The sequence below is a fragment of the Chrysemys picta genome, chromosome 1 (genome assembly GCF_011386835.1).
Source record: "Chrysemys picta bellii isolate R12L10 chromosome 1, ASM1138683v2, whole genome shotgun sequence".
Lineage (NCBI taxonomy): Eukaryota > Metazoa > Chordata > Testudines > Emydidae > Chrysemys > Chrysemys picta.
This window is the reverse complement of record NC_088791.1, coordinates 128,634,194-128,651,934: the sequence shown is the minus strand read 5'-3', so window position 1 is coordinate 128,651,934 and position 17,741 is coordinate 128,634,194. Positions and strand designations below refer to the sequence as shown.

General features: G+C 42.9%; 1 protein-coding gene across 4 annotated transcripts in view; it reads right to left on the bottom strand.

Moving 5' to 3' along the window:
- Nucleotides 1-617: 617 nt before the first annotated feature.
- The window catches only part of LOC101937470 (tetratricopeptide repeat protein 38), a 35,131-nt gene continuing 18,007 nt past the window's right edge, over nucleotides 618-17,741 (bottom strand). For all 4 annotated transcript variants that reach the window (XM_065583993.1, XM_065583985.1, XM_065583999.1 and 1 more), the window contains 6 exons: nucleotides 17,141-17,179; nucleotides 16,081-16,162; nucleotides 14,953-15,118; nucleotides 5,875-6,034; nucleotides 5,520-5,593; nucleotides 618-2,282 (listed from right to left, as the gene is read on the bottom strand). In XM_065583993.1, coding sequence (XP_065440065.1) covers nucleotides 2,189-2,282; nucleotides 5,520-5,593; nucleotides 5,875-6,034; nucleotides 14,953-15,118; nucleotides 16,081-16,162; nucleotides 17,141-17,179 — 615 coding nt within the window. In that variant the 3' untranslated portion in view covers nucleotides 618-2,188. The remainder of the gene's footprint in view (nucleotides 2,283-5,519; nucleotides 5,594-5,874; nucleotides 6,035-14,952; nucleotides 15,119-16,080; nucleotides 16,163-17,140; nucleotides 17,180-17,741) is intronic.

Genomic DNA, 17,741 nt, shown 5'->3' with positions numbered 1-17,741 from the left:
AGGCACAGCTGAGGCCAGTGTCCTTGGACAAGTTTTCACTCCCCTGCTGTGTATGTGGTAGTTGCTTCTCTCCACCTCAGCTATGGCTGCATTTTATTGGTGCTGGGGCTGCAGTTCAAAGAGCACTTTGGGATTGTTCAGCATAAAAACCTCATAAGTATTAATGTGGTTACAGTTCACTCCAATTTGGCAAAGATTAACTATGCAAAGAGTAACTATGGATCTAGAACACTTAAAAGAAATCACTGCAGATTCATTCTAGGAATAAAGGAGTGGAGTGATGGCAGAGAAAGATAAATGTAAATTATAATCTTCTCTATCTGGCAACAAAAATGCCTAACACCTGTTTAAGGAAGACGGTTCAGGTGCCAATTCTCCTTCTGAAAATGAGTCCCAAAATGGGATTTGTTTGAGGAACGGAGAATAATGTTGCTCCACTTGATGCCTTAAATCCTTAAGTTTCCTTGTACAGGTGGCGCATATAGAACAGCTTGACTTCAGTTCTGCTAAAGAAAGATGTACACTAAATAAAACCCAGTATGGAAAATATTCAAAAACTGCACAGTTTCATATATTAGTCACTTTGGTAATGCCTAAGTTCAGAAAAAAAAAATCAATCACCATCTCCTTGAATTTAATGAAGTTCTTTAGGATACTATTAGGAATGCCATAAATCACATTACAAATGTAAGAGCAAAATTTATGGCAATGTAGGAGTAAGGTATCAGTTCAATGCTAATCAAAGGAACACAGTTACATACGAAAAAAGATCTATACTATGGGTAGACAATCTATGGCACGCGTACCGAAGGCGGCACGCGACCTGATTTTCAGTGGCACTCACACTGCCCGGGTCCTGGCCACTGGTCTGGGGGGCTCTGCATTTTAATTTAATTTTAAATGAAGCTTCTTAAACATTTTAAAAACCTTATTTACTTTACATACAACAATCGTTTAGTTATATATTATAGACTTGTAGAAAGAGACCTTCTAAAAACAGTAAAATGTATTACTGCCATGTGAAACCTTAAATTAGAGTGAATAAATGAAGACTTCGCACACCACTTCTGAAAGGTTGCCGACCCATGATCTATACAATTCTTAATAGATTGCCCAAAGATTTTTCTAACACTATCCACTCGTTATAAAAATGTGACGCATTATTAGGATATAACTTCCATTAAAAATGCAATAAGAACATCAAGCAGTAAGAAGTTTTGATTAACAACTGTGAAACGGTTGACTTGCAAGATCAGTTGATATCTGTATGACTTTAATAGCAAATGATACAAAATTATGCCTTTGAGGAACTTGAAGCCAAATCCTGGAACCTGCAGGAAGGCCAAAAGGACCTAGCTGCATGCCGGGTAGTGTCACTCTGGCATGGCTGTGTTATGTGTGTGGTAGAAGCCCTCATTCACCTTCCCCCAGACCTTTACTGCAACTCCATGGCTGAAGCACCCCCTGCGGCTACTGCTGGTCTATAGGAGAAGACTGTCAGTGGATTCCTTGGTTCAAATTCCTGCTCTCCTCCCCCACCTCTACATGCATTAGGAGCCCAATGGAGCAGAACTGCATGGAAGCAAAGGGTTCCCAAATACTGCCCTTATTTGCAGCAGTGGTTCTGTGGAGCTAGGGCCTTCTATGGTCATGGGGGAAGAAGCCCAAAAGTCACTTTGAGCCACCACATATTAGTTCACTTTCTACACATTTTGGCACCATTTATTCCTCCCTAGTACATCCCACATGTCATCTTTTTTCAAAGGCTCTTCATGTGACAGCTCAACCCATCCCCTCATGTTCTAGAATAGCAACACCACTGCCTACTTTGGCAGTGCACAACTTTATAATAGCAGTGTTATCCCGCAACATGATAAGCATAAGACTGATACGCTCTCCTGAAAAGCAATGGCTCAGCATGCTTTAAACTAATGATTGATATCTACTTCATTTGCTACTGTTGCCCTGCAAAACACAGCTAGGTCAGAATCTTGCTAGAATCAGAGGTGTCCAGAAGTTCAAGCAACGATGCTGAATCACCACAACTAGCTTCCCAAAGCTCAGATATTTAGAAGATCGGATATGGCTGCTGATGCAATATTTTCCCTATTTTGATTCTGTTAAAGTCATAGAAAGCGACTGATTATTGTGCTGATTATTATTTCCACGGGAATAACAGATTTAAGATTTATCCCATCGCATGAACAGCTGATGCCTTCCGAATAAGTCGCTCAGTCAATGGTGAATTTGGTCTCAACCCATCACGTTCTGTCAGGAGGCATCTGAAGGAGGTAAGGGGGGGGGGGGGAAAGAGACCTTAAATACAGTGCTCAAAATCATAACAGCAGGTTTTTGTTTCCTGGTTTAGTAGTCATGTGTCATCTGAAAATAAGGAACTAGCTGCAGCAAAAGGCTGGTCAACATTTTAGTCGCTGGCACTTTAATGGAGTTATTCAAGGAAAATCAGTGTAGAAAACAGAACAGCTATGTTTTTAAATGCCCATATTTATGCTTTGACCACAAACACCACAATGCAGGACATCTACTAAGACAGTGACCTTCCCTTTCCCATTTCTAACCCTGTTTCACATGTTCCCTGTTTTCACAGCCACGTGGCAAAGCACAAGAACTCTGTGAGGTTGTGCTAAATAATCTTGCTCTCTTCCCATCAAGATCCTAAAAGCTCCCTTGTTCCAGCTCACCTTCTGCCACTAACCATCCACTCCTGCTCTGATACCTCATAATCCTTAACCATAACAAACATTTGAAATAAGGGGTCTCATACATAGACTACCCGCTCATATTACAGTAACTCCTCACTTACCGTCCTCCCATTTAATGTTGTTTCGAAGTTACATCGCTGCTCCATTAGGGAACATACTCGTTTAAAGTTGTGCAATGATCCCTTATAACGTTGTTTGGCTGACTTTACAAGGGAGCATTGCACAAGTTCCTCTTCTCCACCTCCTCCCCCTCCCTTCCTGCCTCCCAGCGCTTCCCCCGCCACCAAACAGCTGTTTGGTGGCGCTTAGGACTTTTTGGGAGGGAGGAAGGTGCCCCCCCCCACCCAGAACGCAGGGGCTTTAAGGGCTGCAGGGCCCTGGGCTAAGGGGGGCCCGGGGCCCTGGCCTGCAGCTCTAAAGCCCCTTTTGGAATGCAGCCCTGCAAGCATGGGCCGGAGGACACAGGAGGAGCAGGGGCAGCCGCGCAACCAGCGGCTGGAGAGAAGCGGCACTTTCCCCTTCAAAGCACCGCTTCTCTCCGGCCGGCTTTGAAGGGGGAAGCGCTGCTTCTCTCCAGCTGCTGGCTGCGCGGCTGCCCCTGCTCCTCCTGTGTCTTCTGGCCCATGCTCACAGGGCCGCATTCCAAAAGGGGCTTTAGAGCTGCAGGCCAGGGCCCCCTTAGCCCAGGGCCCTGCAGCCCTTAAAGCCCCTGCATTCCGGGTGGCCCTGCCTGCCGGGGGACGGGACGGGACAGCTCCCAGAATCATGGCCATGGGGGCGGTGCGGCACAGCACCACCTGCACACCCCCTGCACCAAACAGGAGCTGCCCCAGGTAAGTGCTCTGCATCTCCTGCCTGCCCCACCCCTGAGTGCCCTCCCGCACCCTAACTCCCTCCCGGACCCTGCACCCCCAGCCTTGAGCCCCAGGGGTAAGCCAGGGGCACCTCCCCACCACAGTACAGTACTGTACAGAATATAATGCCTTTTGTCTACCCCAAAAAAATTTCCTTGGAACCTAACCCCCCACATTTACATTAAAACTTATGGGAAAATTGGATTCGTTTAGCATCGTTTCACTTAAAGTTGCATTTTTCAGGAACATAACTACAACGTTAAGTGAGGAGTTACTGTATTTTTAATGGTCCATCCCCAACTAATGTCTGCATGTTGTCTAGTTTTGATCATAAGGGCTTTCTGACAGGGAGATAGAAGAATAAAATGAGCAAGGATCTCGTCATATCTGGGAGGCTGGAATGATTTTCATTACTTAGAAGCTAGGAGTCTGATTCTCCACTCATTTACACTTGTGTTAATCAGGACTAACTCCAGTGAAGTCAGTGGAGCTACTCTGGTGTCAGACTAGAGTAAGAGAATCTGGTCTTAAGGCTGCAATTCTTTCTGCTGGTCAGCACAGGTAGCCTCCTTCAATAGGCCTCAATATGGGGAAACGCATCTGCTACTCTGCTCACGTGAGCAGCTCTTGTGATTTGTGTCAGACTGCACAACGGAGAGCTGAAATATGGCTCGACAATAACTAGGCTTGGCAGCATCCCACTTTAACTGATAACTGTTGGCAAACATCGATTTCAGCTGACACACTGAAATCGGGGCCGTGGGGGAGGAAGAATCAATTGGTATCAGTCGGTGCCTGCAGGGATCGGGTGCCACTGGCCCAGTGGCAACGCAGGGAGGCCTCTGTAGCTCTGCTGTCATGGGAGTGAGGGAGCAGGTCCAGAACAGCGCGGCTGTATAGGGCTGCCTCAGGGCCAGTGAAACCCAATCCCTGCAGGCACAAAGTGTGGAGGGAGGCAGCTATCCTGGCGGGGCCAACAGAGACCCCCAGCCAGGACTGCGAGGAGGAGGACTAGGAGCCCCTGGCCATGGGGGAGGCCACTCCACAGCTGAATAGCTCCTGCTAAAATGCAGGAAGTCTTTTGCGGCCCCACTGTCACGTCCGCTCTGCCCTACCAGGACAGCAGCCTTGCCCACACCTTGAGCCGGCAGGGATCAGGTGTCACTGGTCCTGTGGCCATGCAGGTAGCCCTCTGCAGCTCCACTGTCACGGGTATGAGAGAGTGGGGCTGTGAGAGTGGAGTAGCAGAAGGCTCCCTGCATTTATGTGGGGCCAGTGACACACTCAGTCTAATCTCCACAGACAGAAGGTGGTGGGGAGGCTGTGGTCGTGTTGGCCCAGTGGGAGGGGAGGTTACCCCACTGCTGAGCAGCTCCTGCCCAGGGACAGCTCCCAGACTCCTGACTGGTGTGTGAATGGGGCAGTGACACCTGATCCCCACAGGCACAAAGTGCGGGAAAGGCTGCTGTCCTGGCCTAGTGGAGCAGAGACCCTCCAGTCAGCACTCTGAGGAGGAGGAGACCACCCTGTTGCTGAATAGCTCCATATCCAGGTAGGAGCCATTCAGCAGCAGAGCAGCCTCCTCCGTGGCCGGGGATGCATCCTCCTCCTCGCAGCCTGAGCTGGGGGTCTCTACTGTGGCCTGCCAGGATCCCAGCCTTCACCACAGTCTCTTGTAGCTGAACTATCGACTGCCAATGAACTGACAACATTGACCAGCCCAGTTTGTAGCAGCTGAACAAAGTTAATATTTGACAATTGCTGCAGATTGTGCCCTAAAAGATTAAATGTAATACTATATAGCTTTAGTTTTGCTAGCATATAATTTTACTTACAATTTACAATGTTTAAAAATATTGACAATTTCTGCTTTCATAAATACTATTTCTATTGATATATATCATGGAGTCCAGGAGTCCGTATTTTAGCAAGTGGTACTCACCTGGCCAGGTTCTGATGGGCTTTTGATTTGCAATTTAAAGCAGCATGGATCAATAGCTGGTTGAAAACATCCCTCTGACAAGAGAAGTCACAAAAATGAACATAAGTTAATATTTAGTAATAAATGCTGCAAGTAACAATTGCTTGGTTTCTAGGGGCTGGGTAAACCCATCCAGGAGGGATCTACTTCTCCCAACAACATTAAGCAGCTGAGACACAGTATTTATTATTTGTAAATTTGTCTCAATTATCACAGATGTAGAAAAGGAAAACTAAAAGGGAAGTGTAACACATGCTATTGAAAGACAAACAAGCCTTACCCAAATGCAATTAAAAAAACCCTTCAACCCCTTTACCTGAGCATTGCTGCCTCCGATCTGTAAGAGCTGGTAGCGAATTGGATAAAGTAATTCTACTGTCTTGTCATAATTTCCATTGTCAAACTCTACCAAAGCCTGGCAAAGTGGCAACCCCAACTTCAGAGCCAGATCCAGCTCATGGTCTTCACCAGGTGCTCTGCAGAACAGGAAAGGAGTTAACTGCCAACTAAGCAGAAGGTCAGACTGCAGCACTTGTATTCTTTAGTGCTGCTCTGTCATCTCCTGCAGCATGATACTGTGGTGCAAGTTAGTTTCACTGAGTTTAAGGAACAGTGCTACACAGAACCAAATCAAACACACACTCTGTACATTTTGCTAAATAAATGTGGAGGTTACTTACATTACAGTAACTGTGTTCTTAGAGATGTTTTATCCCTAAGGATGCTGTTCTGCAGGATGTACATGCGCTTGTGCACGCTCAATCAGAGACTGCAAAGTAGTTTGCAGGCCTGCACAGAGCAGTGCCTTGTGTTTTGAATGAGGGTATATAAGGAGGTGCAAGCCGGCTGCCACTCAGTTCCTTCTTGACCATGAAGCCAGAAGATCCACAGCAGCGTGGAAGGAGGGTGGAGCACTCATCAGGACAAAACCTCTCTAAGAACTCAAGTTACTGTAAGGTAAGTAACCGCTCCTTCTTCGAGTACATGTCTCTGTGGGTGCTCCATGGTTGAAAACTCCCAACCAGTGACTGAAGTCCAGTACAGTTTGTAGGACTGCATCACCAAAGGAGGTGTCATCTTTGGCAGAGGTAAGATGGCATAATGCTTGGCAAAAGTATGGACAGAAGACCAAATAGCAGTCCTGCAGATTTCTGCTATGGGAACATCCTTCAGTAGAGCTCCAGAAGTGGACTGAGTGCCAGTGGAATGCGCTGTTACTCAGGAAGGAGGCTGCACACCAGCAGGTCAAGATGCAACTGAAAACCCACTTAGACAGCTTTCAGGTGGAAATTGGTTTGACCTTTCTTCATTTCTATGAATGACACAAATAACCCTGGAGAGGCCCAAAGGTTTTAGTCCTGTCTAGATATAAGGCAAGGGCTCTTTTGATGTCCAAGGAATGGAGGCATACGGTTTTGGGCAGAACACTGACAGGGGAAGCTCCTGGTTAACATTATATTCAAAGGACACCCTTGGGAGAAAGTAAGGGGGGGCATCGTATGAGCCTCTGTCAGGGTACATCTGGCCCACATCCATCCAGGGCGTCTCAGTCTTTGCCCACCCTATCGCAGCCAGATTCCTGAAGGGTCTACACAACATGTTTGCTTCGATTTGACACCCAGTTCTACAGTGGAACCTCAGCCTGGTTCTAAATGCCCTAAGTAGAGCTCTCTTTGAACCAACGGCTGTCTGCTCCCTTCCCCACCTCTCCCTCAAAACTTCATTCCTAATTGCCATCACCTCAGCAAGATGAATGGGAGAGCTGAGAGCGCAGATGGCTGACCTACCATACACCACCTTTTATAAGGACAGAGTTATACAAGGCGCAGAGATCAGAATAGTGTTAATGCCCTGGACATTGCCAAGTGGACCTCTTGGGCAACCGGCCTCTGAGAAGCCAGTTGTCCAAGTATGGGAATACCCATAGTCCCCAGTGGCAGAGGCAAGTGGCTGCCACTGAAAGAATCCTTGTGAACGCCCTCAGGGCTGTGGACAGTCCAAAAGAGAGAACTCAATATTGACAGTGATCTGCCCCTATTACAAAACACAGAAAGTGCTTGTGTGAGGGGTGGGTGGCTACATGAAAATAGGTGTCTGGTAGGTTGAGGGCAATGAACCAGTCTCCTGGATCTAAGGATGGGATTATGGTAACTAGTATCACCGTTCTGAAGTGTTGTGCTAGGACACAGTTATTCAAGGTCCTGAGGTCAAGAATTGGTCTCCACACTACATCTTTCTTGGGAACAAGGAAGTAACAGGAATAGAACCTTCTTCCAATGAACTCTAGTGAACCTGGATCTAATGCTCCCAGGAGGAGAAGAGAATGAACCTCTTATCTTAGGACTTCCTCATGAGAAGCATCCCTAAAGGGGATGGGGAGGGAGGAGTGGAATGGAAGTGAATAGAGTAACCCACTTTGACAACCTCCAATATTCACTTGTCTGAGGTGAGCGATTCCCAGGCTGGTAAGTAGTGGGAAAGTCGGTCTCCAAAAGGCAGGGTAGTCATACAAGAATTGATCCGATGGAGTGGACTGCTTGATGCCTTCAACTGAGGTGTCAAAAATGCCTTTTATAGGGAGCGTCTGGTTGAGTGGCCCCCGTTTTTGTGGTTTCAGCAGTCTCCAGAAGCGCTCCTGAAACTTAGGGAAAGTGTGCTGATGGTACTGGAATGATCTTGATCTTTGAGCAGTTTGGGATCTACTAAAGTGCCTTTTAATCACAGGCACATAAATCCCTAGTGACCGCAACATTGCTCTGGAATCTGTGTGTGTATGGAGGGAGGAGTCTGTGTGTTCACTGAAGCACTTAGGCCCTTTAAACAACAGGTCTTCCATGTTATTCTGTACTTCTCTCGGAAGACCCAAGGACTGGAGACAGGATGCTCTTCTTATGATCACCACCATAGCCCTGGAGGCTGTCTCAGCCGCAGAAGACCAGCTGGCAGGAAGTCTTTTGCAACCAGGGGATAAACTGAATCTTTCTGGTCTTGTCACAAGTGCTCAACAAAGTGTGTAAACTTGGAGTATGTGTTAAAGTTGTGTTTTGCCATTCAGGCTTGGTAGTTGGCAATACAAAATTGGAGAGCAGCTGCTGAGTAGCTCTTTCCTCCCAGCAAATCCAGCCGCTTGGATTTCTTGTTATATGGAAAAGGCCTAGAGAAAGATTGACTGCTTCTCTCGTTGGCTGTGCTGACTACAAGAGAATTGGGGCTGGGGTGGGAGTAGTACTCCATTCCTTTCGGTGGGATGTAGTTTGAGGTGATGTGCCTTGAGAGCTAGGGGCTACAAGGTTCAAACTCACGCGCTGATTGTCAGAGTCCTGCGCGCAAGGGACCCCAGCAACTCGCGAGTGTTCAGAGAATACGGAATCGGTCAACGCTACGCTCAGCTGATGTGGCAACTCATGGTGTCGGATGCTATCAGATGGTCAAGGGACATCTATCTAGAACACATCACTGGACATCGGCAATACCAGGAGAGATGAGCTGGAGTGCCGATGAGAAGCGCAGTCGGGAAAGTAACTGAAATATTTCCCTGATGGATTGCATCTTCTAACGGACAACCTATCCTAAATTCTCAATTATTGAGGGATAATCGTCACTTATTGCTATATTTGCTTTCCACAACCAACTCTCTGTATAACTTTTTATGAGTGATGTGCCCGAATATTTGGATGCTAATATCTAAATTGTATCATTAAATTTATTAATCTTATTTGGGTTATTGCTGATTATGTACTATATGTATAGTATTACTTTTAAACCAACCTTTGTACTTTTGGATAATTTAAGCACTATACCCAGCTGTACAGACACTCTTTTCTTAACCTATGTATTATATAATTTTAGCATTAGCTTTAATAACATTTCTTATCTGCCCACTTACACGTTAATAGCATTATGGCAGGTGTTTGCCATAGAGCGTATGCGGGCGATAACAATGCCTCATTGATGGGTTAATATTCAGGATGTCCACCAAGGAACGTTTCAACTCCTGGATTTCCTCAAATGGGATTTGAAGAGAATCCACTAGCCTCTTCATGAAGTCCTGAAAGGCTTTGAAATCACCAGTGTAGGACTGCAGTGATGGCATTATTGCCTCATCCAGAGATGACCTTACAGAGGGAGGTGAGATGTACTTGACCTGAAACTCTTCTCTTCCTGTATATCATCTGGTACCTGAGAAGTGCGCAGTACCGTGATGTACAGTACCAGAGGACAGTCTGCAGATACAATACCAATGACTTTTTCTCAGGTATCCAATAGTCCTGGTCACTGTAGGGATCCCCTGAGTCACAGCAACCCCACTGGGGAGGGGGATAAGGGAAGGGACTCCAATGAAAACCATAGTCACTGAGCCTATGGTATTTGGTAGTACCCTAGAATCCTCTTCATGAAAGGGACTCACGTGAGTAGGATAGTACGGTACCAGGATAACATCCTGAACTGAGATCTCAGAGTCCCACGAATCTTCCTCTGAGCTAAAGGGGGGATGGCTCTCTATTGTCCTAACCAGGCTGGCGACTTAAGCAAGTCTCAACTTGCAGCTGTCAGGGTGGTACTGGAGAGGTGGCTCTAATAAATCAACTCAGTATTGGAGACTCAGGCTCATCAGAGATTATGAAATCCTCTGAAGAAAGGAACCTGGAAGGAGATGGAGGTCTCTGATAGCCTTCAGACAAAGTGTGTGTCGGTACTGGAAGTGGAAATGCTGACTGGTGAGACGGAGGCTGTTGCAGTACGGAGGTGGTTGTACAATCATCTCCCACCTCAGATGTACACTGAGCTGCCGGTGCTGGGGCATAGATGATCCCTTGCAGTGCTGCTATACACACAGGGCTGTCAGTGGTGCAACCGTGGTGGTTACTCTGGTGGTAGATATGTTGTCCAAGTGGGGCTTCTTCCACAGTACCAATCCCTCCGTTCCGGACTCAGTCGGTGCCTCTACTGTACCCTTACAGAGACAAGAGGTCTCCCGAGAGCGGGTTTAATGGTTTATACCTCTCCAGGCAGGGAAAAGGAGTATGTTTCTTCTTTCGAGTTTTATTCTCTGGGGCCATAACCAAGACTACAATGGAGACCAAGGCGACCTGTGACAGAGATCAATGCACGAGTGGGGGGGAGCAGACCTCTCCAGAGTTAGATCATGTTCTATTAACAGGAGCTTACATCTAATTTCCCTGTCTTTTTTTACTCTACCCTTTAAACCCAGACAAACCTTTCATTTAGAAGGATCCTGGGAGTCCCCCAAACACCACAGGCAACTTGAGTGTCTGTCACTATGGGGAAAGGACTGATGGCAGTCTGACAGGGCTTAAAACCTGGGGGTTTGGGCGTAACAAGTTGTGCTCTGGCACAAAAGAAAGGTCCATGAAGAGAGGAGAAGTCAGGAAGCCCTCCTTGCCTCTGCAAGCACAATAGTGCTAAATAAAATAAAGAGTAACCAAATGAAACTAAATAGAGAAACTATAAAATAATGAAGTAAATAAGAAATTAAGGATTCCCAAGGTGAAAGGCAGGAAGCTGAATGCTGCGGACAGCAGAATGCTCCATCTTGAGCTGCAGGTGGTTGAGAAGGAACTAAGTGGCAGTGGCCTCACCTCTCCTTATTTGCCCTCATTCAAAGCACAAGACGTTGCACTGTGCACGCACTGGCCCATAGACGCTACTTTGCAGTCTCTGATCAAGAGTGCCGGGGAGCGCACATATCCTTTACTGAAAATCCATGGGGACATATACTCAAAGAAGAACCTTATTCGCTGTAACTTTAAAAATTCTGAAATCTTAAGTATTTTAATTGGACAAGTGAAAACATCCTTTCTATAACCTCTTTTGACCTGAGTAGTTAGCCAATCATCAGGGGCCTTGCAGGTTGTTTCCACTCAGAGGAGATATTGATGATAAATAAGTCTAAGATTTAGTCAGGGGTATTTTTAGTAAAAGTCATGGACAGGGCACAGGCAATAAACAAAAAGCATGGCCCGTTACCTGTCCCTGACTTTTACTATAAATACCCCTGACTGAATCTTAGCTGCTCTGGGGCCCCCAGGCACTGCTGCTCTGTGGCTCCAGGGGGGCCGGTGGCTGGCCCCTGCTACGGTGGCTCACTGCCTCCAGGGACCGCTCCTGCTCCGGAGTCAGCTGCCCGGGACCGCCTGAGCAGCAGCCAGTGTTGCTGGCCCCAGGGGGTGCCTCAGCAGCTGGGCCCGGGGCCACCCCTGCAGGGGTCAACCACGCTGGCCACTGCAGCTGCAGAAGTCATGGAGATCCTGGAAAGTCACGGAATCTGTGACTTCCGTGACCTGCAGGACAGACTTGCAGACTTAATGATAAAGTCAGATATTTCCTGATGCAAACCTGTTTATTAACAAGAACGTACACAGAGTCCTGTTTCCCTCAACACAATAGGAAACGAACATACAACAGAAGCCAGTTTTTTTGCTCCATATTCCCAACCTCTTTTTCCAGCCAACCCAGCACTCTACCCAGAAAGCGCTCTCAGATTTTTCTCAGAGTCATGCTACAAGTGCTTTTCTGGATGTCCTTGGCTTTTTGATTGCCTTCTCTGTCAGAGTGCCACTCACACCCACCCACCCACCAATATCCAGCAAACCTTTGCATCCACAAAGCTCAGTTTCTGACCAGCTTTGCTTATGGCCTGTGATTTGGGCAATAGCTCCTCTTGTTTCAGTTATCTTATTCCAAAAGGAGCCTAACTGATTCTTACATTATCCTAAATAAAAGGCAGGTTTTACACCCAGCAACTTCAACAGATTTCACTCCACCCCAGCACAACACAATGGAGAATTTTGTTTGCACACTGATCCACCCAAGAGAGGGGAAAGAGTCAACAGGTTAATGACCCAGTAGAACAGATTATTCATTAATCCAGTTTATTACCAATTCCCAGTATAAAACAAAGGGAAACGAAATTAAGCTGTGCCTGTCTGTCTTATGGAATATAGGTTTCTGTTTAAAATGTAATTTGTATAGTTATCTGTTGTCAGTTGAAGCATTTTCTTAGCCATAGATTTGTTAGTATATGACCATTAGAAATCTTTATAACAACATAAAACAGCTTAACCCTGTGGAAATGGAGTGCTAAATTTATGCTACTGAATTTGATGAAGGAGCTAACCACAAATAGCTGAGAGACAGTACTCCTAAACTACTTGGAATGTCAGCTAGTTGGCCCAGGACTATCTTTTTGTTTTGTTTTTGTACAGCAGGGTCCTGTTTCATGACTAGGGATTCTAGGCACTATAATACAAATGAATAATGATAAAGAGGCACACTAAGTTTATGAAAACTCACAAGGTAAAAATGTATATGCAATGTACAGCTGCAAGCAAAGAGAATATACAAATATATCTTTAAAATCTTCAAATTCATCCCATGTCTATAATAGAAAGTCTTGAAAATATAGAGCAGGCTGTTGGTTGCTTAGAATTTTATGTTTAGATAAAATAAACAAATACAAATAGTTTCTAAAATAGGTAATGTAACTTATATTCTTGACATGAGTAACTAGTCCAGTTTAATACATCTTGGCTTAGTAAACATCAAGTTTAACTGGATATTTAGTTTTTCAAATATGCCTATTCATATCAAGATATGCTTTATAATGTAAATAAAGTAAAAATAAGTTTTATAATGGTTCAAACTATTGCAATGCACAGCAATTACAACAATGACAATGTTATAATAAAAGATGTAAAGAGAGGCAGACAAGCAGAGCAAAGTACTGTAGCACTGGGTGAAGGGTTAGCAGTACTAAGTGTAAACTCATTAAATGTTCTACAAAATAGCCATCCACTAAAGTTTAAGTTCTACAGCTCAGACAGTAGCTATAGAAAAGAAAAAAAAGTCCATCATGATCTGCTAGTAGTAGGCAAACCAGATTACACGGTTTTTCAACTCTACATTTTTCACATTTTCTTCTTGATCTCTTAAAGTCTCAGTGGATCATATTCACAGAATGTGAATCAGAGTTGTTCTGCAACTTTATGTCCAAAACAAAAATCCGTCACACTTGATATTAAGGTTCCAGTTCTAAAAAGGGTAGCAGGCATTACTCTTTTTTTGGAAGATTGTTAGTGATTTCAAGAGTTCAATAAGTTGCTTATAACCATGACTTATCTAAAACACTTTCTACTATGCTTATAATCATCTTTAACACAACTCTAACATGCTTTTAACATCATTTAATCACATAGTAACCTTTTATAGACCATTTATAAATGGAACCATAATATAAAGGCCCTATCATTTTTCTAATGCTATGTATAAACCATCTCTATTTTTAGTAAGCTGTGTGTAGGGTGGGGGAGGGTTGTTGTTTTTCTCCCTCCAGAATACTCTACTCTTCTGCAAACTGAAAGACAAATCACATGCTCTCCCTTTTTTTTGTAAGTGAAAACAGCTGCCATTGTAGGTGGCTACCTATTTGCTAGCCCTGTCCATTTCAAAGTGTTCTGAGGTACCTTTATGTCACAAATGTCTTGCATCTGGCCCCAAAAGGTAAGAAGTAAAAAGCACCAATTGGCTCAGATTGTACACTGAAGAATGAAGGGAAATCAGTTTCACCCATCGAAAATTTGTGTACATAAAACAAAATCGGGAAAAATGTAAGAGTGGATTGTCATTCTCATACTGCCTGTGATGGTGATCAATAGCAAAATAAGAGCAAGAAATATTTTTTTTTCCATACATAAACAAGGACGTGATAAATATTTTTCTATTTTGATGAAATACAAAAATATTAAAATTAGTATTGAAGAATCAAACTGCCAAATCTTAGCAAAATTATTTTGGCAGCAGTTTAAACTCCATTTCATGTAAAAATGATACTTTGTTATATACCTATAGCAAATATAGGATTATCAATATGGACACTTTATAGATATCTGGTAATGAATACAGAACAATGTTTTAAATTGATGCAGCAGAGCAAAAAGGGCCCTTATAGGTAGTTGGCTTATTTTGTAAAGTTTGTTCACTACTTTACAAGAGAAATGCCTGTGTTCAGCAATGAACACTTACATCCTTAGTATATACCATTGTAAGGAAAACAACCCTGTTTACAGGTTAAGATGCCACAACCACTCAAAGCAAAAAACCTACAGTGCTGGGATGAGGATGCTGTTCTCTGACAAGATTAAATACACACTCTAGACAATTACACACACTCACAGTAAAAAGTAACCATTAGGAAATCCTTATTGTATAACTTCAGAGACAACACCCTGCTGAAACCAGAGTTCAAGTTATAACAGCCTAAACCAAAAAAAAATATTATGGTACCTAGCAAACTGGAAGCAATTAATTCTAATACTAATAAACCTTGTAATGGGAAAATATTTATTCAGAACAACATTTTAATTCACTTGCTTACTTGGCAAGTTCCTGAAGAGTTGTTAAGAGCTCATTGGTGGTTTTGTGGTCTTTGGCTCCTAGCGAAGACATGAGAATGTGGACATCATTGAAAAACAGAACATGATCTTTGGAGTGTTTCTTTGTGAGTTGGATAACTTCATTCCACCTGTCTCCTACCTTTACACCTAGGAGTAAAATACATGATTTAAAATAAGACTCCACTGCAAAGCAATTTCTTTAGCATATATTTCCAGTTTCATTCAGCCTTGTAAGCTTTAAAAAGCACCTCTCAACGCAGCAGACTTTATAACTAGCACTCAGTGTCGTATCTCCCACTTTTGAGCAAGTACTTTATTGCTTATCTCCAAAACCACCTTCGGTCACTGATGTCCTGGACCCCTTTAGATAAGGTTCATGGGATAGATGACTTCCCCCGAACACAGATGAAGGAGGATAATGCCCACAGTTGTCATTCTGGATCTGTCTGTGCCATTTGATTACTAATACTGGACTGCATATATAAATATGTGCAGCATGACTGGCTGTAGCAGAATTCTGTGAAAATTATTATTTACAATTTAGGAACTAGTATTTTTTTCTGGAACTCTAACTTCATCTTCACTTTAGAAAGTAAAAACTCTGCTGGCTGTATATTTAGTCTCATGGAACTGTTCGAATAATGCAATACCTACAGTGGACTACTTATTTCAAATATCAAAATTAAGAACTAAATATTAGTGTTGGCTTGATATTGACTATAAGAGCAGCCAATAGCCGTTTAACAGTTTATATGTATGACCTTTTAAACTGAGGCTGAAAAACAGATCTCTGGGGACAGAGAAAGTGAAATTTGCCAAAAAAGAAAAACGTGATCTATGTTAACTTAGTTGAATGGAACTCTGTACTCACAGGAAAGTAATAAACTCTAGGGAGAAATAATGGTAATGCATGTTAATAGAAACTTAAAACTCAGCTCCCAAGAACAGCAGCTCTTTCAAGTATTTATTCTCTAAAATAACCCACTGCTCAGAGTTGCTCTATATATTTTTGTAAATCTTCTTCTGCATGTTGGAGCACAAGGAGGAGTTTTATCTTACTATTTTAAGAAGCACAAGTACAACTGAAGTAAAAACTAACAGTTCTTTACCTTCCAACTGAAGCCGGTACAGCATGGAGCAGTTATCTACTACATCTAGCATACTTCCACTGGACATGCATCTGGGAGCAATCTACAATCAAAAAGCATTCTTAAACTGCATTACATATATTTAGGTGGGAAGTTAATTTGAGAGTCAAACTTACTATGACAGTTCAAAATTAATTCTGTCTCTTTACTCTTCCAGATAGAGCTATTCTGTAACAAACCTAATCACATCTTTCAGAAATATAACAATCCACACATAATATTCATATTATTTTCTCTCTGTTGTTTTCCCATTTATAAAATAAAATACAGTGAGTGTGAAAACTGCTTTTTCCTATGAGCTCTGCTTTCCCAAAATGGAGCCATAAGTTCTACTATACTTTGCAACAGTTACTAGGTAGGACAAGATATTTTTGTAAAGTTTAACACCAAAACAGACTTGTTATGCTGACTCCTAGTTAATTTACTGTGAATTATTTTAGAGAAATTCCTCTAAAGTTCAAGCAGGAGAGAACTTTAACAAGTCACCCAAAAAGGAAAAGACCTGACAAAGGAAGTTGGAGCCAAACTAGTAACTGGCTTGGTAGTTAATCTGTGAGATCCAGTCTTAGTCATGATACTTTAGACCTATACAAAAACTATTTTACAAAGTGTTAAACTTTAAAAAATTATCTATATTTTCTTCTGGTGCCCTTAAGGCCTCTTCATAGCAACTAAGACAACATGATTAAAGATAACAGGGTATGAAAGTGGTACCAATAAAAATAATTGGAAAACACTAAAAAAATTAGTAGCTTCTAAAATGTGGTCTGAACAAAATAAAAATATGATGGTGTGATATAAAGGGTTTTTTTAGCACTGGTTTAGGATGACCTGTATAACTCGTATGTAATTTTCCCAGTTGAGTTGAATAATTTCTCTAAAATGCCAATTAAACACTTAAAAATAAAACCAGAAAATGGTATCACACTTTTATATATTTTGTGTCATATGAAGAATGAGGCAGGTGCACCCTCTCTCATTGGAACGTCTTTTCATTAAAACAAAATTGATTTATACTCACATGATTGTCATAAATTGTCAAAGCCGCTTCATAATCACCCTGTAAAAGCAAAGGAGGATTGTGTGGTGACCTTTAGGATACAGTGTCCATAAGTGACTGGCTTATTTCTTCTTCTTCCCAATATCTAATCTCAGTATCTGAAAAAAGAGCTCCCGAAATCATCCTGCATAAAAACATAGTACGTATTGCAATCCAATACGCTCGATAGAAATATATTTGTAAAGGGTTTCAATACATCTGAAATACTTTTAATAGGGAGAATTTAACAACATAAAATCTCTGATTCTTTAACATAATGGCCCTATTGGTCAGTCTCAGGTAATTTTTGCAAACTCCAGCCCCTTACGTTCCTTTTGCTGGCAAACTTTGTATTGAATTCAATGGGAATTTTGCATATGCAAAGACTACAGAACTGGGTTCATCTTTCTATCACAAAATTACTGAATTTGCTTTTAATGTAATATTTAATTGTCTCAGCTCAGTAATTTCTCTACATTTCCCGTACAGATTATTTTAGATTTTTTCCTTCTAAAATATCACTTTTGAAAACACTTTAGTAAAGCACCAAACACCACAAATTATACTGCAGTATATTCATAAA